Source organism: Mustelus asterias, chromosome 11, assembly GCF_964213995.1.
Source record: "Mustelus asterias chromosome 11, sMusAst1.hap1.1, whole genome shotgun sequence".
NCBI classification, from domain to species: Eukaryota; Metazoa; Chordata; class Chondrichthyes; order Carcharhiniformes; family Triakidae; genus Mustelus; species Mustelus asterias.
This window is the reverse complement of record NC_135811.1, coordinates 46,027,318-46,051,496: the sequence shown is the minus strand read 5'-3', so window position 1 is coordinate 46,051,496 and position 24,179 is coordinate 46,027,318. Positions and strand designations below refer to the sequence as shown.

At 42.0% G+C, this 24,179-nt stretch overlaps 1 protein-coding gene across 1 annotated transcript in view; it reads left to right on the top strand.

Moving 5' to 3' along the window:
* The first annotated feature begins 607 nt into the window (after positions 1-607).
* LOC144500502 (myoferlin-like) overlaps positions 608-24,179 on the top strand; it is a 228,154-nt gene continuing 204,582 nt past the window's right edge. Inside the window, exons 1-3 of the mRNA XM_078223532.1 lie at positions 608-819; positions 5,709-5,764; positions 6,226-6,317. Of these exons, the coding sequence (XP_078079658.1) occupies positions 732-819; positions 5,709-5,764; positions 6,226-6,317 (236 nt within the window). The 5' untranslated portion in view covers positions 608-731. The remainder of the gene's footprint in view (positions 820-5,708; positions 5,765-6,225; positions 6,318-24,179) is intronic.

Genomic DNA, 24,179 nt, shown 5'->3' with positions numbered 1-24,179 from the left:
TTAACATTGAGCAGCAAATGAGTGTGGTGTGCGGAACTGGCAGCGACAGAACTCTGCAATAACCGTGATTTCATTGAATCAGTATTTTACCATTCCCTGGCTTTGTGGCAAGAAAGGAAGCTGATTTCTAATCTGATCAAACTTCGAGACATGGCTGCTCATGTTTAACTGTGGAATGCTAAACAGTTACCACTGAGCATTTCTCTGCCGATCACAGCCCCGAGTTCCCTAAACTTTTGAGGCACAGTCTATTTAAAAAAACATCTCGCTGTAACCTGAACCTCGGCAGTGGAAAGGGAAATTGTGTTTAATGAATTACCTTGTCACTGGCTATTGGACCACATGATGTGGGTTTAACCAAAAAAAAACACAATCATTCCTCAATTGTATGACGCTTAAGCAAATGAAACGAGGAGTGTCTATGAATTTTTCCACTTTTTAAAGAAGTTTCTTCTCATGTTTGTGCTACGTGGCAACACTTTTCACAGCATAAACTCTTGCTGTCTGCATTTGGGCGCTAGCCTTTGACGAGGTGGCGCAGGTATCGGCTTACAGGTGTGGTAACCAATGAGCCTCAACTTCTCCATCTCCTATTAAAGAACTCATTAGTAACCATTGAATCATTTCCCCTTTCACTGCTGGAGAGAGCGAGCTGTTGGCAGATTTGTTAACCATGTCGGAGTGAGTGCAGTTGCTGCGAACATCTGTCTCTGCTGCTTGGGGATGTCGAGATGCTTCGTTTACTGGTAGAATCAGCCAGTAACCTTCCTGACTCAAAATTTGGGACCCCCGACCCCATCGCGTCGGTCACCTTTAAAGGTGAGTGTGCTAATATGTACCCGAGTTATGCATGCACCAAACATACTCTTTTTTAAAAAAAACACTCACAAAAATAGAGCTTGGCAGAGTGAAATATGTTTATAATGCCATTAATATTGTTGTAAGTTGCCTGGTTTAATAAGAGTATTTTAATTGCTGGTTGCAGATGTATGGTGAAACCTCAGCCCCTTTACACTAAGTGATCGATTTTACTGTTTTATATATTGAACTAAATCATTACTATCCCACTCACTGCTCCCTAATCTAGTTGAAGTACCAAACTCAGTTGTATTAAGGTGGGGTCGTCTATTTTTTTAAAACTCGGAAAACAACTGTTGAGGTTCGTTCTTAGGGAGTGACTCACTCCTTTTTTCGAGGATTACAGCAGTTTAAGTGCTACGTAACCTTGGAGATAGTTATTTTGCTAACTTCTCTAACCCTTATGTTTTCATAACGTTTTACAGCTGCTTACAAAACTTTCCAGTGTTAATATAATTTCCACACTTAGATCAACGCGGGTCATTTCAACTTCCCCCCAGTTCACCACTAAATATGGTTAAAAGTTCTCTAAATGCCATTTGTATGCAGTACATATCAAACCATAAAGGAAAACTCCAGGCACCGGAACTTGTCTGACCCAGTTGGTGTAAGCCTCCCGAATTTATTCTAGGCCCCATGGCTATCAAACTTGTTTTTGGCCTCACTTATTGTGTACACAATCAGGACTCCACCAGAAGGAACAAACTAACGATTTGGAGGAAGGAACTGAAGGCACTGTTACTAAGTTTGCAGATGACACAAAGATATGTAGAGGGACAGGTAGTATTGAGGAACCAGGGGGGCTGCAGAAGGACTTGGGCAGGTTAGGAGAGTGGACAAAGAAGTGGCAGATGGAATACAATGTGGAAAAGTGTGAGGTTATGTACTTTGGAAGGAGGAATGGAGGCATAGACCATTTTCTAAATGTGAAAATGCTTAGGAAATCAGAAACAAAGGGACTTGAGAGTCCTTGCTCCAGATTCTCTTAAGGTTAACGTACAGGTTCAGTCGGCAGTTAGGAAGGCAAATGCAATGTTAACATTCATGTCGAGAGGGCTAGAATACAAGAGCAGGGATGTACTTCTGAGGCTGTATAAGGCTCTGGTGAGACCCATTTGGAGTATTGAGAGCAGTTTTGGGCTCGTATCTAAGGAAGGATGTGCTGGCCTTGGAAAGGGTCCAGAGGAGGTTCACAAGAATGATCCCTGGAATGAAAAGCTTGTCGTATGAGGAACGGTTGAGGACTCTGGATCTGTACTCCTTGGAGTTTAGAAGGATGAGGGGGGGGGGGATCTTATTGAAACTTGCAGGATACTGCGTGGCCTGGATAGGGTGGATGTGGAGAGAATGTTTCCACTAGTAGGAAGAACTAGAGGGCAAAACCTCAGGCTAAAGGGACGATCCTTTAAAACACAGATGAGGAGGAATTTCTTCAGAGTGGTGAATCTGTGGAATTCTTAGCGCAGAAGGCTGTGGAGGCCAGATCATTGAGTGTCTTTAAGACAGAGATAGATAGGTTCTTGATAAGGGGATCAGGGGTAATGGGGATGAGAAAAATATCAACTATGACTGAATGGCGGAGCAGATTCGATGGGCCGAGTGACCTAATTCTGCTCCTATGTCTTATGGTCTTGTATGAAGTGAAAGCAGGATTGGGTTTGGCTGTGACAACCTTCTCCCACTTTTTTTTTAAATTTGATACTTGCTGACTTGGGTCACAAGTGAATAATCAGTTATTGAGTTATGGTGAGGGGTTGGGGGATGGAGAGAGGGTTAAGGTCAAATGTCTAACTCTTTACCAAAGAGTTGGTCTTTAGAAGGAAGAGAGAAAATTGGAAGAACTTTGAGGGCTTTGTTTCAATCTGATAATGCATCCATTTTCTGATAACCAAACTGAAGATGTGTTCCTTCAGGAATGTTTGTGGGCAGCTGTATATGAATCATCCCCAGTTAAATCCTTCAGTATTGTTCATGAAGACTTCTGATGTCTTGTAGAACTTCAAATGCAATACCTTGACTCATATAACTAATGTCTGTGTTTTCTCTCTTTCTCTTGACAATACTGTCACTGAAATCTTGTATGAACATAAGTTTGCAATTTTTGTGAAGCCTGTCCTAGAAGCCAAATACTTTTTTGTTAGTTTTTTTCAGAACATCCTAGTTATAGGCATAATTGAGTTTGAACCCCACCCCCCCCTTCGACCTTGCTACCCTCCGCTCCAATCCCATTTGACATGAATGGTTCTACTCTCAGTATGTATCTATTTAGCTCCTCCATCAGCTTGTGTCTGCGACAGTTTTCAGTGTCATAAATAACACTGATTCAGCCGCACATTGGTGATCATTAAAATTGAGAGCTTGTTATCTGCAATCTTAACTGTTTGAAGTTGATGACTTCAATGCAATTCGGTATGGGGCACATAACCAGCAACTTATTCATTCAACACTGTCCATCATAAGACCATAAGCTATATAGGAGTGGAGTTAGGCCATTTGGCCCATCGAGTCTGTTCTGCCATTTGATAATGGCTGATACACTTCTTAACCCCATTCTCCCACCTTTTCCCTGTAATCTTTGATCCCTTTACCAATCAAGAACCTTTCTATCTCTGTCTCAAATACACTCAATGAACTGGCCTCCACAGCCTTCTGTGGTAATGAATTCCATAGATTTACCACCCTCTGGCTGAAGAAATTCCTCCTCATCTTGGTTGTAAAGTGTCGTATCTTTACTCTGAGACTATGCCCTCGGCTCCTAGTCTCTCCTACTCTTGGAAACATCTTCTCCATGTCCACTCTATCCAGACCTTTCTGCATTCTGTAAGTTTCGATGCAATCCCCCCCTCATCCTTCTAAACTCCATCCAGTACAGACCCAGAGTCCTCAAATGCTCCTAACACTTCAAGGTTTTCATTCCTGGGATCATTCTTGTGAACCTCCTCTGAACCCTCTCTAAGGCCAGCACATCCTTCATTAGATATGGGCCCAAAATTGCTCAATACTCCAAATGTGGTCTGACCAGATGAATCTGCACCCTGCTGTGTTTTCAAATACTTGGAAACTGAGCAAGTTTAAGCCACTTTACAGGGATATTTACTGAAATTATTTGTTTATTAAATACTGAATTTAATATGATTTGACACAAACTTCCTCTTTTGCATTTTATTGGACCAGGATGCTAACCTTGCAAAGGCCTGGGAGAGAGCAATTTTGTCAGGGTTAATGCATGTTCATTGATTTCCCGAATCAGAGTAAATTGATGGACTATAGGTCTAGTCTGTTTAATTGTCCGGTCTTGGGTTCAACGTGTGAGCAATAAGATATTTCATTTTTTCCAATGGCTCTGGATTAGATAGTGTTAAGCAATATGTTGCTGCTTATGTAGATTTCCCAATCCACCAGTGCTTCACTATGTCTTAATGTTAAGTGAGAACAGCTGTGATTAACAATTGAAGTCATTATTTAGGATTTGGATCCATCTCTTTTGTTTGAACATGTTTTTTAAAGTAGAATAATAGGGAGAAGATTTAAGAAAGAAATTGCTGTAACCTGGGTCAGATGGTAGCACCTTCCAGCTTTTCTCCAGACTCATGGCACATCTTGTGCCAATTTTATTCTTTAACTGGCTGTTCATTCACAGCAAATATGGCAATCTCTTGTGGACTTGCTTTTGGAGACTTTTAATAAATCCAAATGCTTTAACAATTATCTGTTTATTAAAAGCTCTCCTTTACTTCCACACCATTACCCTCTGCACTTCATAGCAAATGTTCACCTACAATATACTTCCTATTGGAATTGGTCTGGTGTCACCCTCTAGTCAACAATTGCAAAATATAACCAGTCTGTGCTTTGTTTGTTATTAAGAATGGTGCAAATGTATTTTACACAATTGCATTCTGAAGTTTTAGAAATATAGGAACTGCAGAAAACTATGAACATTGAAAAAAGAAATCCTCTGGTCTAATATGAATCAATTCAGAAATACTTCCTGAGCACAAGGTAAAATATAATTTAAAAACAAAGGAAATGTAAAGAATGAAAACAGGAAATTCACTATGGTCCATTGCAAAATATAAATTTGTCTGCAGAGGGGCTAGTAGAAAGAGATTTCTTTGGGAGGGTTCATAGATGTTGATCATATAAATTGTCATGTGATTTTTATAGAATCTCTCTAGGTCGTCTTTACATTTGGAATTCAGCTAGACTGTCAAATTATTTCTGTGGTAGTGTAATTGCAATAGGACATTCCACTAAATCCACTCTTGCGTGAGGATCTTGACATTTCCTACAAATCCACCCTGGCAATGGACAAGTGAGATATCTGATTCTTCACAAATTAAAAAGCACACTGTACCTTACTGCTCAGGAGTGTCTATGAATGGCTACAAGAAGATGAGTGCAATGGCAGAAAGAAAGCAAATTATGCATTCAAATAAAATATGTATTAGTAAGGTGGTTCTGGTACAGTCCCTCTCCCTGTTCCATATGAATTTTAGAGCATTGTGTATCCAAGGGACTCAGGATCCCACTTGGTAGACCAGCTAAGAATGAGTGGGACTGCTGTGTATGAATGTGCCAAGTTCTATTGATCTATGCTGGAATGTGAATTACATATTGTAATTGGCACACAGATGGGCTCCTCCTTTTAATCTGTTTCCAAAGTGCAAATGATGCTGCAATATTTGTGGTAAGGGTACCAGGATGACATGATTAAGGTGGATATCTTAGAACCATGGTCCAATTCAGACCACTTAACATTTCTCCTTTCAGGTTATCTCTCAAAATATTGATGGTTTGCTCCTCTTAAGTAACATGCCAACGTGACACATGTTGAACTCTCTTTCCAGGTGAAAAGAAAAAGACCAAGTCAATTAACAATGAGTTGAACCCAGAGTGGAATGAGGTAAGGGTGTTTAGACCAGAGCTAGCCCTCTTTTATTAAGTAACAGATATTGCAGAGTGTGAAGGATATAATTGAGTCTTGGGGGTCCAATAGAGATTTATTTTGATTCAGTTTTGTTCTAATTGTATTGTCTGGAAGGCTTAGGCCTTGTGCTTTTGATGATAATTATGTCTTTTGCAATGTGACTAGTGAACAAAAATCCTCTGAAATAAGCTTCACATTTGAGGGGAAAAAATGGAGGGAACTGATTAATCCATCAGGATGAAATTCTGGATAGATATTCTTACATTTCTGCATGCTTTTAGATAACTTTAATGTTATTAATCTACACAATGTTATTTGCTTGCCTTTCAAGCATGCCAGTTACTCAGGATTTGTTATGGAGATCATACTAAATTTCTTAAATAATAGACTTTAGGGATTAACACTTGTTGACCATTTCCTCATTTCTCTGCTTACAGAAAATTGAATTTGATTTGAAGGGCGAGGCCCTAAATGCTTCCTCCTCAATTCTTGTTGTGGTTAAGGATTATGAGACAATCGGAAAAGACAAGTATGTATTTCATGGTTAATTTTATGTATTTTTGACTACTTTTCCTCGTGTTAGGGTTCAATCCTAAAAGACCTGTACTGTTGTTAACACAGCAATTGGCCAAAGTGCAACCAAGGTTTGGAATGGAAAGAGTTAATGTGGGATTGGGTATAGTACTGTCCACAGCGTGAGGTAAAGGAAAACATGACCCAAGTCTAGAGGCAGTCTATATTGGATGGAGAAGTGTGTAGAAGACCACTTCTAGTTTATACCTTGTAATTATATACACACATTCACTACAAGTAATTAATAAATACTTATTGTTAAATTATACCACACTCAAAACTTCTTAATGAGACCTAGCAAACTGCACAAATCTTATAGCAATTTCTGCAAGTATTATGTGTAGTGTGGTATTCTTGACATAAATTCTGTGTCATCATATAGGAATGTTACTACAGTTCCTGGGGAGACCAATATTTTTTAAAGAGATGAATTTCCCAGCAACTGGAAAAAATCTTTCGTGTTTTAAGACTTTAACTGTAACTAACTAAAATATAGGCAACTAATACAAGAAACTACAGAAAAGTGTACTTCACCATTAATTAACATATCCAAAATACTTTATGCCATGTTTCCAGTAGATATCTAACCCAGAAGACTCTGTCTCCTTTCACCTTTTCAGTGGCACCTTGCCCTGTCTCCAGTCTCCTTTGAAAGCCATTCCACTTGGTCTTCTGAATAACCTGAAATGACTTCTAGCAGCAAGGCCCAATCCAGCAATTCCTTGGTTCTTCAATCACCACAAGTCTCATTTCTTTGAACAGAGTATCAGTTCTCACCAACATCCTGCTTGCACAGAAAACACACACTATTATAAACATGCACATTTACTGGTCTATCATCTTTGTTGCTGATGGAACATTTCTTTGTGTAAAATGGCTGCTGCGTTTACCAACTTTAATTTCAAGACATCTATTGTGTATGCAATTGTGTAAAAAGTGACATCAGTGTCCGTTTTAATATTTAGATGCAAAAGAAGAAAAGTCTCCTCTGAATTCCTGATTGGTGAAATCCATCAAACTTGCATGGAAGTGTTGATGTTCAATAACATTATAAATTTTGGTTTAATCAATGACCCAGGTCTTTGTGCTTGTGGTGACAGTGCAGACCTCAGTTGTTGCACTTACGCAGTTCAATGTAGAAATCCAGAAGTTGATGCCAGTGATTCTATGTTGCTTCATAGGATGCGCTGCTGAAATCCCCATAGACTTTAATCAGTTAGAAATCATGGAATTGATAACTCATGCTATTAATCTTGCTGTAAAAATGCTTAAAAGTCATACCTTTGAAATGAGGTGCAACTTTTGTTTAAAGCATTCTCCATTCATAATTAGTCCAGAACAACTCTCTGACCCTGAAAATTTAATTCTTGTGGAATGTCAAATTTCTCGTGAGTTGAAGTACCACATTTAAATTTTGTTTTTTAAAGTTTGATATTTCACCTTCTACCTTTTTAATCCCAACCTCTTATTTTGCTCTCTGCAAAATGTTGAAAGTTAAAGATCAGGTGGTGCTTTTTAACTTCCCTGATTTGCTGCTTACCCCACTTGATAAGGTCATGGTTGCTGGAGGTCCCCTTGACTTGGCAGCAGATTCAAATTGAGGTCAGGAAAGGTCAAATCCACGCCAGAGATTGCTAAGGCTTTGCAAGCTCCAGCTTTGAAGTCAACAACAAACGCAGCCGCTGACAGCAAAATGTTTCTCCATTTTAAAGCCCAGTACTACAGCTACTCCAACTGCTACAGTCATCTCTTTCTGAGCCTTTTCTATCATGGGTGTTCTGGATTTGAGGCTGGACTGATATTTTGATTTTGATTTGATTTATTATTGTCACGTATTAACATAGTGAAAAGTATTGTTTCTTGCACGCTATACAGACAAAACATACCGTTCATAGAGAAGGAAACGAGAGTGTGCAGAATGTAGTGTTACAGTCATAGCTGGGGTGTAGAGAAAGATCAACTTAATGTGAGGTAAGCCCATTCAAAAGTCTGATAGCAGCAGGGGAGAAGCTGTTCTTGAGTCGGTTGGTATATGACCTCAGACTTTTGCACCTTTTTCCCGAAGGTGGAAGAGAGAATGTCCGGGGTGCGTGGGGTCCTTAATTATGCTGGCTGCTTTGCCGAGGCAGCGGGAAGTGTAGACGGAGTCAATGGATGGGAGGCTGGTTTGCGTGGTGGATTGGGATACATTCACAACCTTTTGTAGTTCCTTGCAGTCTTGGGCAGAGCAGGAGCCATACCAAGCTGTGATACAACCAGAAAGAATGCTTTCTATGGTGCATCTGTAAAAGTTGGTGAGAGTCGTAGCTGACATGCCAAATTTCCTTGGTCTTCTGAGAAAGTGGAGGCGTTGGTAGTAATATTGCATTTTGTAGTCTTATTAATTTGTGTATTTCAATTCAACAGTTTAAAAGACTCTTGGAGAGGTCAGTGTTTCCTCCTGTGCCCATGGGCACCTCCCAACCTCAATCACTGTGGCTAGATTGGATGATTTCATCTTCCTCAGCATCCGCCCATCGCACTGCATTCTTTTCCCCTCGTTCCTTCATCAACTCACTGCCAAACTCTCTCGCCCTTTGTCTATCGCAACACCAATATTGCTATCCGTCTGCAGAGATTCTTTCTTATTGTCAGACCTCTTGACTTCTGCTATTGATTCCCCATCGTATATACTAATATTGGACGTTCACAGTTTTGTGCAAAACTAATGTTGTAAATCACTTTTTGCTTACAAAAAAATCAAGACACTTTCTACCTATTGAGTAAATACACACTGAGCATTAACATGCTCTATCTTCCCACTTGAATATCATTGTAGATGCTTGGGACCAACTGATTTCTTTCTCCATGACCGATGTCTCTTCAAAGTCAATATTTGTCCCCATCCACCCTCGCTGATCACTGGATGTGAGGCTATGGGGATAGGGTGCGAGAGAGGGCCTGAATATGATACTGTCAGAGTCGGTGCAGACACAATGGGCTGAATGCTGGCCTCCTGCACTACAGGAATTCTATCCCTTTATCTCAAAGACTGAGATTGCATGGTATGGCCCACTTTCACCCCTATTTTGCTTGTCTACCCATTCTACTGCTATCAAACCCATCAAATTTTTGTTGGCAACTCAAACCCTCCCTGCCTCGTGATCTGGAAGCTTGCATCATCATCATAAGCTGCTGCTTTGCTCAGGGACTTGTTTCATTGACACCCCTTCCTTCGTCTGTCCCGTCTCCCTACTAACTATCCAATCTTTAACCTTGTTTTCTTCTTAAAAGAGCTTGTGTTTACATCGTGTGTTATTACATCTGCAGGAATCTCCTGGAAACTTTGTGACATGAAATGCTTTAATGCACAGCCACTAATCTGGACAAACGTTGCAGCTAAATTGGGCACAGAAAAATCCCACAAATAACAAACCAGAATAATGAGCAATTATTCTGGGGTTTTTTTGCTGATAATTGAGGGAAGAATGTTAACCCGACCGTGAGAATTCCCTGATCGTTTTTGAGCTGAGATATGGGAGTTTTTACTGAACTAATTGGTGAGGTTTGAGTTTAACTGCCTGCTTTCTCCCAGCTGGGGTCAAAAATTGACTGCCATTGCAGCATGCAGTTCATCATTTAATTTTTTTAATTGAATTAGCTGTGATCAACCACACAATCATCCATTGGTTCTCCGTGTTACTGAACTTGCTTACTTCCACACATTCATGACTTCTCACAGCCTGAACTCTCCAGCAATGGTTTCTGCTTCTACCCCAGTGGTTAGCACTGCTGCCTCGCAGCACCAGAGACCCAGGGTTCAATTGCTGGCTTGGGTCACTGCCTGTGCAGAATCTGCACGTTCTTCCCATGTCTGCATGGGTTTCCTCCGGGTGCTCTGGTTTCCTCCCACAGTCCAAAAGGCATGCTGGTTAGGTGCATTGGCCATGCTAAATTCACCTTCAGTATATCCAAACAGGTGCTGGAGTGTGGTGACATGGGGATTTTCACAGTAACTTCATTGCACTGGTGATGTAAGCCTACTTGTGACTGATGCGCGTTATCACACACGAGGCTTGAGATGCTCAAGGAAATAAATGCTTTTATTTACTATTACAACGAAGCTACCATGTATAGTACACGATCCCAGACTGAGGGGTCCCAGACAGAGCAGTGACCTTTATACCTCTCCCAGGAGGCGGAGCCCGACTGGGATGTACCATAATAACTATAATACAGGTGTAACAGCCCAACCCTAACCCCAACAGCAGCATATATACATACTCGTAGTACTGGCCAGACCCTGGCTCAGTACTACCTAGTGGGAACCAACGATGGTTCACCACAGTGACACAAATAAACTTTAAACTTGTTACCTTTTCAGTAACCGCATCTGTTGACATAGCATAAATATGGAATCTGAGTCTTCTATTCAGTTGTACTTCTCCACTTCTTCCTGTAGCCATCTTTGACATTTTAACTTGTGGATGGGCCAAAAAGACCAGTGTATACACCACCTCCCCACCCCTGCCAATCCTAGTCTACCTCCATGTTTTATTGCAATCTGAGCATCTTTTTGTACCTAGACCCCAGCTTCAAAGGTTACATTATATTTGTTTCAAAAACGTGTAATTTTCTCTTTGCCGTTATCACTACTGTGTTCATCCTTTTTATCATCCCCTGATTAGTTTATTTTTAATTTAAAAAATATTTTTCTTAACCAAACTCTGGACAAATTGCAATTTATCTGTATTCATTGCTCCCATCACTGCTGATCTATACTAATCCTCTGCCCCAATGTATTGAGTTTAAAAGCCTTGTCCCTTCTGTATCACATATGTAATTCGATGATCAAAATGAATGGTGGAGCAGGCTCGTAAGGCCAAATGGTCTACTCCTGCTTCTAGTTTCTATGTATCATTCAACCATTTCACCTTGTCCTCCAAACTTGCTCCCTCCCATGCCTTCTGACCTGTTGACTCTGGCTTTTATGCATTCTGAAGCTTTGCTTTTAGCTGGCTGTAGTGTCCAGGTCTTCCTTTTAAATCCCTTTTTTTTAAAGAGAGGTTTTCAGGAAATTCTTTAACAAACATTCAGGCACCTCCATCTATCACAGTAATGCTCAAGATTTGTACGGTTTCTTTCCTCTTGGGGAACTAAGTTAATCTAATGTTAAATATGGGTCCCTTAACTACAAATAGCTGTCATGAACAAATAGACTTGGTGTTGAGTTCTGAAGATCCGTGATGCATATGAATGAGCAGTTGGTTCTGAGTGATTAGCCCTCGGAAGGGATATTGCCTACCTGGAAGGTGCCTTCTGTTTTTGTGTACCAGGCAATGTTTTACTGTGATGTGGGTACTGATTTCTTCCCCTTGGGTGTGGTGTCATTTGTGTTTCAGCAGTTAATTGCAGAAATGACCACGTGATCATGATGTAATAGACTCGAGCATTCCATTGAGGGTGTCTGAACTTCATTTTCTTAATAGTTTATAATGGATAAAGTAGAATATGTTTCCATTTTCTTGATAGCTTATGTTTACAGATCACAATGTGTAGCCTGGCTACAAATTTCACTATCTTGCAACCAAAACCAGTTTATTTTCCTGCTATTTGTTGTCTCCAGCTGCTCCTGTATTCTCCCTTCAGTTAACCTTGGTCCATGCTTTCACTAACACGAGGCTGAACTTCTAACTAGGATTGCTGCATCAGGACTCCATTCACTGAAAATGCTGCACCCTGTTATCCACCTGCCAAATCTCCCTAATTTCCATCGGCCTGCAGGCTCCAAGCTGGCTTTGCTTCCTGTATCCAGCGTTGATCTCTGTTTCACATGGGGAAATCCTTCCTTCAGATTTACCGCACCACTTCCTACTGTCCACATATACATACACACGCAGGTGTGCACACAACCTCTGTTCTAATGCTAGACTTATCCCATTGTAATTCTCCAATGCCCATTTTCTACCCCCCCCCCCCCCCCCCCCCCCAAAAGGCCAATGTGGTTTATTTTCTGGCTCAACCATAGGTGACTCCTGTGTGGTCATAACACTTCTACCCTCTAGAATGGGGGCAGCACAGTGGTTAGCAGTGCTGCCTCACAGCGCCAGGGACCCGCATTCAATTCCGGCCTCGAGTCACTGTCTGGTGTGGAGTCTGCACATTCTCCCCATGTCTGTGTGGGTTTCCTCCGGGTGCTCTGGTTTCCTCCCACAGTCCAATGATGTGCAGGTTAGGTGGATTGGCCATGCTAAATTAACCCTAGCGTCAGGGGGATTAGCAAAGTAAATGTGTGGGGTTATGGGAATAGGTCCTGGGTGGGATTGTGGTTGGTGGCCTCCTTCTGCACTGTAGGGATTCTATGGAATATTTTGCAATGCCACTTGCAGCAAAGAGAATGTATCCTCAATTTTCCCACATCCTGGTTCTCATGTCTTCCTCCTCCCTAATTTTTTTTTTTTGTGTGCCTGTTGCATCCTTCTTCCCCCTTGTGTGTTTTGAAATAGTTTTCTGAATACTAGGACCGCATAAGTGCACGTTCCTTAAACTGTGAGCTGTGGATCTCGCATTTGTGCGTTCTAGCCGATGCATTTATCTCAACAACATTTGACTCTTAACATTGACTTGGGCAAACGGAACTGTTTTGATTCTGAGGTGGAGCGAATGTAATAAAGGTCAATTTGATACAGCACCCAAAGTGAAGTGTTAAAGTTCAGTTTATGCCACAGCCTTTAATTTTCTGCCTGAAATTGACATTTTGTTTGTGGATGGGAGGAAATGTTATAACATCAGACATTCCTGACTCATTAGTCAGTCATCCTTCCAGTACTGGGGGAAAAAAAGAATTTTATGGCAGGATATCCTAGATTGTAGATTGCAATTACAGGCATCCATGGAGAGGGGTTTTCCATGAATAGGACCTTTTATGGTCTTGTCCAGCTTCATCTTGGATCACCTTGAACTTGGTTGATAGTTTGAGTTTAGGAGTGAGGAACGGCACTACATTTGTACAGAAGAATCTATTTGTAAATTCTTCTCTAGGTTTAGCATAGTTCACAGTCCCGTCGGGTAACTTCATTACATTTGTCATATGAAGGACGCATGTGTGTTTGTTCAGTAAAGCGAAGAATATAATGAGTTTTATGTTCACTTTATGAGAAATTGTCTCTTGTATTCTGAAGAATCAGCAACTCCCATCTAGTCTGTCTCTTACTCGCTGCAACGTGTTCAGAGAGGTTCTGGACTATAGTTGCGCATTGTTCACTGTTTTGTAGAGGCATGTTCTGCAATCCAGGAGTGCCTCGCACTTTAGTCAGAGTGCTTTCTGTCTGTTTAAAATGTCCAATAAACTCACAATGAATGTGTTTTAAAAGTTAACCCAAAATTCTATGCTCAAGTTTTATTTTGAAACAAATACTGCTTCCACCATACACTTTTTTTTTATTCATGTTCTCTTGTATGATGGGCTTTTTTTCCCCCCTTTTTCTCCTTCCTAATTTCATTGGAATGCTGTGCATCCTTTAAAGCTTGTGCTCCTAATAGTCCTGTCCTCCACCTCCCCGTGTTTGAAGCTGTTTGATTGTAGTAACTCGTACAAAAGGAGAAAATTCCGAATAAACTCAATGCAGTGCACTCTCGTTTGCTTGTCTCCCAGCCCTGCTGTATAATGCAAGAACTCAGTCTTACCCTTTCTAAAAATGTTACAGGAATTTAGTGGGATTTTGTTCAAGTGGACTCGCAACACTTTTTAAAAATGGACCAACTCAGTTGTGTCATGCATCTGAAAAGTCTGAAGGATGTGCTGGTTAGGTGCATTGACCCGAACAGGCACCCAAGTGTGGTGACTAGGGGAATTTCACACTAATTTCATTGCAGTGTTAATGTAAGCCTTACTTGTGACTAATAAATAAACTTTAAAGAAAAGTGTCACTGCTAATTTCAGCTCCGGGAATGGAGTTGAAATAAATTTGTAGCTAAGTTCACATTCCAGCCGGTGACCATTAGAATTCCGAGTTTGAACATAAACTATCCTTCGTACTCCTCCTCCACAAAGCAATTGAGTGTCTGAGCAAGATTGCTATTAGTAATGCATATGTATTTGCATTTCCAAAATTGCAAGTTACCAAGCAACAGCATTGAGGGGCGTGCCCACTTCAATGTCGGGAATGCAGGAAGGTGAATCAGCCCTTTTTCAGATGGTTTTTAAAAACTAACTCCAGCTTGACTTTGGAACTCTGCCTTTGCCTAACATAATTGCAATATATCAGTTCATTAGCAGAAGGTTAATCTATTCCGAGAACAAATGTAATGTGTCCTCCTATAATGGTGCTGCATATGTTGATGTATATCAGTCTCTAAACTGTTGGCTAAATGTGCACAAAGAATCTGGCTCTAAGCCAACGGAACTTTTTGTGATGCATGAAGCCAAAAATATCAATTCAACTCTTAAACAATTCCATATGGGGGAGGCAAAAGCTGAATTCTAGTTTTAACGTTAGCCCTCAGTTTTTGTGCATAAGGGAATCCTTGATTTTAAGAATGATCTGCAACACAAGACATTTTACTCCAGAGTTTGTTTTCGTGCATGCACATTTGTGCAAGGATTATGTTAGCCCGCACTTCAGCAGTTGAAGATTAACTTGAAGAGACATTTTTTTTGGCTTGTCTTGATTTTGGGTCTTTTTGTTTAAGTTCCTGTTGATGGATTTGTGTTTAATTGATGAACAAACTGGTCAAATTTTCAAGCAAATTAGTTTGAGGATGACTATATTGCAATTTGTTATATTCTGGCAATTGGAATTGCAATACTATACCTGGATTTTAATTTTAATTATGTCTGAAAGCTGATAAGCTATGGGCCTAACAATGTGGCCTATCTCTATGGGTAACAAAGTGTGGCCTATGGTGTGGTATAATTGCTAAGCTGGTGATTTTAGGTGTCTTGTCACACTGGACTAGTAATCCAGAGACCCAGGGTAATGCTCTGAGGATCCAGGTTTGAATCCCACCACGGCAGATACTGGAGTTTGAGTTCAGTAAATGGGTTGTTCTAGGCAGATCTGAGTTTACACTGATTCAATAATTCACTTGTTCCACCATTGAACCTCTCTTTATGGCAGCAAGGGTGACTTGGTTTCAAAGATTAGTTTGTCACAAGCCAAGCAGAAAAGTAATTCAGCCTAGTCGTATTGACCTTGCTTCCTGTGTCCAGAGTTGCATATGGTAAACTAAGCATGTGCTTACCCCTCTCTTCCTGCAGCTTCCTTTTCCTGGAACGGGTCACTAGCTGCAGTCAGAACTTGACCTCTGCATCAAGAGTGGCTAACCAGGAATCCCTCCTGTTGTTACTGCCTGCAATGGGTGTATTGGAATGATTTTCAGGTTGATCTGTTTGGACATTTTCTGGATGCACCTTTTTGTGGTCATCAAATCTCCTGAGTGGGACTGGAATCCAAAGCTTCAGTCTGAGGCATGGAAGCTGCCCACTGCACCTCAAGACTTCCTCTATATTGACCTGGTGAAAGCAGGTGGCACAGTGGTTAGCACTGCTGCCTCACAGCACCAGGGACCCGGGTTCAATTCCGGCCTCGGGTGACTGTGTGGTGTTTGCATGTTCTCCCTGTGTTTGTGTGGGTTTCCTCTGGGTGCTCCAGTTTCCTCCCACAGTCCAAAGATGTGCAGGTTAGGTTGATTGGCTATGGTAAATTGTCCCTTAGTGTCAGGGGGACTAGCAGGGTAAATAATTAGGATTATGGGGATAGGGCCTGGGTGGGATTATGGTTGGTGCAGACTTGATGGGGCAAATGGTCTCCTTCTGCATTGTAGGGATTCTATGATTCTGGGTATATCTGACAATAGTGTGCTGCATCCTGTACGTAAAGTCCTGATCTGAGTCCTATTTTTTTTGTTTTGTCCAGTTTGGAAAAGTTTCCTTTGGTGTTACTGGGCTTGAATTCAGCTGTAGTTATTCCAATGTACCAATATATTATAACGCAGTATAGCTACCAATTGCCTTTCAGGAAACTTAAGCCTCTTGGGTGTGTGACGGTTGGTAGACTATTACAGATGTGTTGCAATCTGGAACTGTTCTCTTTTCCACGTCGGTGAATGGAGCATCAGACTGCATGTTGGTTCTTGTACAACATTTCGGCTATTGCCCCAAATGTTTCAGATCTGATGAGTTATCTGGAACATGTGGTTGCTGTTTATCTAGCTAATTCTAACTCCTGCATAGTGTTATCTTTTTATTTCCCCCCCCCCCCCTTTCTGTTTGACTGCAACAGGGTTTTGTGTGTCTATACTTGCCAAGCCAGTGAGTGATTACTGTTAATGTGATGTGATCATAGCAGAACCAATCAGACCAGTTTTCTTGAGTTTAACAAAGAAAGAAGTTAGCTTTATTATACTTAAACCGATCTAAATAAAATACACTCCCAGGGTTCTTCTTTGCGTTCCAAGTTCACCCACGTACAAATATAGATTACACAGTGAGAGAGAGAGAGTCCAGAGAAGTAAAAGAGGGTATGCAGTCTGTAGTTCAGTGACTCTGCTAGTTTGAGGCAGAATTTGTTGCTCTTGCAACTTGCCTTTGGTACTTCTGCAGATGTAGGTGGCTAATTTGGTGATTCTCTGGAGATGATACAGTGGGGTTGATTTCCTTCAAGGAGTCTGTCTGCAACAGGGGCATCCCTGGGTGGCCACATTCATCAACCAGGGTTCAAAGTTTCCCAGGTGGGCTGGAGAGAGAGAAAGAGACCAGAAGGAGGGACTCCAGACGGGTCTTCTCTTGTCAGTGTCACCACTGCTGCTTGTTATCTTATTGCAGAGAAAGCAGACATTTAAAAGTGAGGGGTGAACCTATCGCATGATCACCCAGTGATTCAAATGTGGTCATAGCTAGTGTGTTTTCCCCTTTTTGTAACTTGATCTGTTCATGTCAGCGTGCTTTCTCACAACCAGTGTCTCGTTATTCAAATGACTGGGCTTAGCATGTCCCCACAATAGCTTGCTGAGCTCATGTACTAGAACTCCCTCTTGAATATCCGAGGTGATTGCCTTGCTAATGGGAACAGCAGAAGTGGTTTGTTCATTCTTCTGATGCTGTTGTCCTTTGCAGAATATGGAATGTCCAGTGATGCAAATTGGGTAGACATCTTTGAGTTCAAAGATGCACTTTTTAAAGTTTTTTGAGTTTAACAAGTTAGATTTTTCCCAGCTGTTGGATTAAAAATCATTATTTAGCATGACACATTTGTGTATGATATTTCATGAGCTGAATGGTCGCGATCTGTTTGTTGGTTGGTAGTGATGAGAGGAAATGTTGGCTTAGACATTAGGAGTTTTCTGAAGTGCCTGTTTAGAATTCACATAGACATAGAAACTGCAAAATGGAAACAGGCCATTGGGCTTAATCGGGCCATATTGTTTTCCTCATGCAGATTGGTTAAAGTTTGTTTATTAGTCACAAGTAGGGCTTACATTAACACTGCAATGAAGTTATTGAGAGAATGTAGTGCTAAACAGACTTGGCAACAGTTAAATTCCATTGTCTACTTTTCCATTTTTCCTGTTCAATCTGGTTTTCAATGTTTACATTGTAATCTGAAGGAGCAGCATCCTATTTCATATGAAGAATCATTCCCAGAAATCTGGGCTACGGCCTTTGCTGCTTTGTTTCTAAATGAAACGTTTATGACCTTGGTTACTTCCTTAATGGGCAGGGAAGTAGTGCGTGGGCCTGGAGCTGAGAGAGTAAAGGGATTCATGGATTTATGTCCATGCGCACGTGACTGACTGACTAGAATACAGATGCAAAAAATAATCTAGACAAATGGAGTCATAGTTTTTATTGCATTTGCATTTTCCTACAAATGTTATGCTCGAATCATACAGACCCCCTGATCTGACCACATCTTGGAACCCTTTTTCACTTTGGGACAGAACCTCAAGAGGAGATAAAATGCAAATTCATTGCAATGCTAGCAGGAATCTGAGGAATAGGTTTGAATATACCCTTGTTGGTTGAGCAAGTGAGGTGCCGCCAGCCTTACAGCCTGTACATCTTTGGACTGGGAGGAAACCAAAGGAAACCCACGTAGACACTGGGTGAATGTGCAAACTCTGCAGACACCTAAAACCAGAATCAAACCCAAGTCCCTGGCGTAACCACTGGGCGACCATGCCACCCATCAATTGGGGAGATGCAGGGAAGCTATTGCCTCCACTGGGGATCCAGAATAAGGCACCTGACCTTCAAAACTTGGGAGCTAGACCATTTAGGAGGGCAATCGGGAATCTTTTCTTCACAGGACAGTGGCAATCTAGAACTCCCTCCCTCCTTTCTTCAACCTAACCCCCCTCCCCCACACGCCACCAAAAAGGCCCTGCGGAGGTTGGGTAAATTGAAATTTTCAAGATGGAGATCTATGTTTATTTGCAGTGTTTACGGTATGAAGGAGTGAATTTACAGACCTGTTATGGCCAAATTTTCAGTGGAGCAAATTCTAGGGGTGGTAGGGAGAAGCTTAAGTGTGAAGTGATTGTCCTGGTGTTTTTTCTCCATGGATGAACCATATTCAGCTGCTCTGCGGTACCAAGTATGTAATGGCGGCCCATGTTATCTTGGTTTGGAAAGAGTCGCAACTTCGCCTTCCTGGTAATACAGAACCTTTAGAAAATTATTTTTGGGAGGGACTGTTTTGTTACAACGCAGAGCTAAATATTTAGACGAGCTCTGACTCACTGGTGAAAGGAATGATGTTTGGAACTGAGCTGGTCTTGTCTTGTATTTAATTTATGTCTTGTTCAGAATACTTTGAAAGTTTATTGAGCAGTGCAGTATGGCTTGCGAGACCTAATACAGATCTTGTTGGCTGTCGAGCATTTGTGTGGGAGTCTCCAAGTCAGTCTTTGAACTCGTGTCTTTAATTTCTGAAATCTTATGCCAACTATGCAAAAGAGAAAAAAAGCTTCTCGCACACCAACCACAACTTTTGTTTATATGGTGCCTTCAGGAAATGTCCTGATGTGCAACAGAGGAGGAGTGAGCAGATGGTGAGCTCGAGGGAGGAAAAAGGTTCAGAGGGGGATTATTTTTTAGCAGCAAAGTGAAAGCATTTGGAGAGATTTTCAACATGACTGGAGTTTTTCTCATTTGGTGGATTTGAGGCAGTGACGTTTGTATCAAAAAAATGACCAAACTGGTCCATCCAGACGTGTATGTCACTACATCAGCCTATCCTCCCTGAAACAGGGAGGGATGGACATGGGTGACAGAGCAAATAACTAAAGGGTGTAGACTGGCATTCGCAGATATAAAAGATGAAGCCTTGAATGGCTTTTTAAACAAGACTAAAGATCTTTTAGTAATGTGTTCGGAGCTGATGAAGGAAAATGAATGTGAGATAAGACTTGGTGTAGTCAGTTGTCACTGAAATTAGATGACCTTGTGCATGTGGTAATCTGGGGTTAGTGTGTCCGGCTTGAACAGTAACCCTCTTCTTTTTGAAGCTCGCAGAATTTGAGCTGCTTTGCACTTCCCCCATTTGGCAAACTATTGTGTTCCTTAGAAACAAACTGAATCAACTGCTGCAAGTTGAGCATTAGTATTTGCACCCCAACGTGCAACCATCCGTTTGGATTGATGTACTTCAAAGCTGACACTTAATGCCTGAAGCTACAAAATATAAATGGTTTTTATCAAGGAATACCATCAGAATAAAAGGGCAAACAAAGATGCTAGATTAGAAAATCTCCTCCAGTTTTTAAAGCAAATGGAAAGCATTTTCTCCGCTACTATAAAGCAGAAGAATAAGAAAGGAACAGAATCCTCAGTGGGGGAGGCCATTCAACTCATGCCTGCATCAATGCCAATCCCACCCAAGCCCTATCCCCATAGATTCATGCATTAACCCTGCTAATCTCCCTGACGCTAAGGGGCAATTTAGCATGGCCAATCAACCTAACCTGTGCATCTTTGGTAACGAGCAGATTGTGTACAACATCCCGTGCTTTTAGCCAGATCATACCACTTTTATCAGAACATCATTGAAGTGTACGAGTGTCCTCTCTGACATGGCTTGAGCCTTGTGATTTCATTTTCAACCAACAGATCAGATCTAAACTCTGCAGCTCTGTCACATTGTAAGGCTAGAATCATAGGCCATTTGTGCGTGCACCCCCCCCCCCCCCCAATTTAGCATGGCCAATCCTAACCCTCACATCTTTTGGACTGTGGGAGGAAACTGGAGCACCTGAAGGAAATCCACACAGACACGGAGAACATGCAAACTCCACACACCTGACCTGAGGCTGGAATTGAACCCAGTTCCCTGGCACTGAGGCAGCAGTGCTGACCACCGTATCGCCTAATTGCCACAATTAATGGTGGATAATTAAACAGAACAGCAGGCGGAGGCTCCACAAATATTTCCACATGGGGGAGTCCAGCATATCAGTGTAAAAGATCAGGCTGAAGCTTTTTTTTTTTTGAACACCATCAGCCAGAAATGCCTTGGGGATTATCTATCTTGGCCGCCTCCTGAGGCCCCCAGCCTCACCAATGTTAGTCTTTAGTCAATTCGAATCACTCCGCATGATCTCAAACTGTTGAAGGCACTGGATACTGCAAAGGCAATGGGCCATGACAATATTCTGGCAATGGTACTGAAGACTTGTGCTCAAACTTTCCATGCCCCTAACCGAGCTGTTCCAGTACATCTACAACACTGACACCTACCCAGCAACATGAAAAATTGCCCATTATGTCCTGTACATGAGAAACAGGCCTCTCAATCATCAGTAAATTGATGGAAAAGGTCATTAACAGTGCTAGGAAGTGGTACTTGCTGAGCAATATGCACAGTTTGGGTTCCTCCTGACTTCAATACAGCCCTGGTCCAAACATGGACAGAATAGCTGAACTTGAGGTAAAATGAGTGACTAACTTTGATATGATAACACTTAACTGTAGCAGCAACTTGGATACTGAAGTAGTCCATGTTCATACACAGCAAGGCTTGGACAACATTCGGGTCAGGGTTAAATGGTGAGTAACACTGTGCTGCATAAGTGCAAGGTGATGACTACCTTCAACAGGATTTAAGCATCTCCTGACATTCAGTGGCATTACCATTGCTGAATCCCACCTGATCAATATTCGAGGGGGTTAACATTGACCAGAAGCTAAATTGGACTAGCTATTTAAATACTGTGTGACAACAAGAGCAGGCTAGAAATCCTGCAGTGAGTAACTCTCTTCCCGACTCCCCACAGCCTGTTAACCATTTTCAGACACGTCAGGAGTGTGATGGGGATACCATCTACTTGCCTGGATGAGTACAACTCGATGTTCAAAGCTCAACATCATCCAAATAAAGCAGCCCACTTGATTGGCCAATACTGTAAACATTCATTCCCTCCACCACCAACGCACAGTGGCAGTAGGTGTGTGTACAATCTACAAGATGCAGTGCAATAATAATCCAAAGCTCTTTCAGCAGCACCTTGCACTGCCTCCCTCTGAGATGGATTAGTTGTAAGTATTCGCATTCCAACCATTATTCATGTAAATTGAGTCTGTGTCTTTATAAACTCTGTTTGTGAACAGAATTCCCACTCACCTGAAGAAGGGGCTTAGAGCTTCGAAAGCTTGTGTGGCTTTTGCTACCAAATAAACCTGTTGGACTTTAACCTGGTGTTGTTAAACTTCTTAATGGATAAGGGCAGCAGATGTATGGGAACACCACCATCTGCAAGTTACTCCAAGCTGCACATCACCCTGGTTTGAAACTATTTTGGTGTTCCTTCACTGTGGAGTCAAAATATTGGAACAATCTTCCTAACAGCATTGTGGGTGTACCTACACCACATTCACCGTACTGTAATGGGTGGCACAGTGGTTAGCACTGCTGCCTCAGCCCCAGGGACCCAGATTCAATTCCTGGCTTGGGTCACTGTGTGGAGTCTGCACATTCTCCCCGTGACTGCGTGGGTTTCCTCCGGGTGCTCCAGTTTCCTCCCACAGTCTAAAGATGTGCGGTTGGGTGCATTGGCTGTGCTAAATTGCCCCTTAGTGAATTGGAGTGCGTAGTCTTTGACATAAACACAGGGGTAGGGCATGGCTAAGATACTGAGAGCCAGTGCAGACTCGATGGGCCAAATGGCCTCTTCCGCTCAGTAGGGATTCTATGAACTATAGTTGATTGATTCCCTAGTCTTGCCCTCTGAGGGACCAATGCTCACTTCACTCTTTTCCTTTTTAAATGCTTTGTAGAAACTCTTTGTCTCTTTAGTTCTCTCTGCGGGTTTTTCTTCCAACTGTCCTTTAATCTTTGCAGTATTCTACATTCTGTCTTTCAATTTGATGCTTGACTAAACATTCTCAGTTAACCAAAGATAGTGCATCTACAATGTCTCAATGGTGGTTGTTTCTGGGGAGGTTAAAACTTATTTGAAAACGGCCATATGGATGAAGGCTTTGTGGATCCTCTGTTGGCGCACTCCAACCTAAGTCACTCACGGTCCTGTTAGGTACCTCCCCTGAGAGCTCCCTCATATGTTCTTCGAAGGGAGTCAGGAGCTGCAACTCAGTGGTTCTGCCATGTAGAGGTTTTTTCGGAGGCTAAGTATTGAGCTTAACTTTAGCTAATACAAAGACTTGGGACTGCCTTGTCCTGGTGAAAGACATTTCTTTATTGACCAACGCACACAGATAGAAGGACTGGACAATCTAACTAGTTCTCAAGTTGCATCACAGTGGCAATACAATTCTACAACCTCAAAGACATTTTACCTGCCTTCTGGCTCATCCGGAGCCAATTGTTATTACTAAATGTCATGTACCTTGGCCAATTACAGATATTCTCTGACAGCATGGGAACAATAAGTTCTAGCTGTTTCTGCCTGGTTTTTCCGTGGCCACCTGTCCTGGATTCTTTTATCTGGCCTATTCATTAAGTTGTCTGGAATTAGCTTCGTTAGCTTGTCCTTGCTCAGTGAATGTCTCATTCACTGAGCTGTCTGGTACCCATGCTGATGACAGCTGTGCTTCTATGGGTGTATTGTTATAAGGAATGTGGTTCATTTTACTGGCCTATTTCCCACGATGCCTTAGAACCCTGTGCCATTAGCCAAGATGTATACCTGTGCAATAATATTTTCAAAAATATATGTTTAAATTCTCTAACTGTGGTTATGTGTTTCTATGCAGACAGTAGCTCTGTAAAGGCAGTTTGTGATTCTTATCATAAGCTAATCCAGTCGGTTCTAATGGTCTTTATTAGTGTTTTAAACCCCAGAGTATTTTGAAGTTCTCTAACACACTGCCTGTCATCTTTTCTGTTGTGCACCATCTTCTCCTGCAAATTGAGAGCTTGATGGGTTGGGGTTGAAAGGCAGGGGGGGGGGTGTGTGCTGGGTGACCGCAGGAAATGAGTCGAGATGTACTTTCCAGATGTGAGGGATAAATCTGATGCCAGAGCAAGACGGATCAACACTCGCCTTTTGCAGCTCGAATTAGGTTGTTCATCGTCCGCCATTGAGCACTGATTCTCAGTGTCAGGCTGCAGGCACTGACTGCTGTAACCACCGCATCCCAGGCTGCATTGCAGTCTCTGTCCTGGGTCATCTTCCCTCCTGGGGGTACAGGATGGCCCACTTCCCCTCCACAGCATTGAGCAGCCGTCCCGGCTCTCCCTTAAGCGTGGGGCTGGTCTGCACGCTGCCATCTTCCTGGTGTGACTGGCTGAGTGCAGTGGGAGTGTTTCAATGCAGCTCCCCCTGCTTAACGGCACATAGCTGCAGCCACTTGGGGTGGGCCACACACCTGAGGACTCCATAA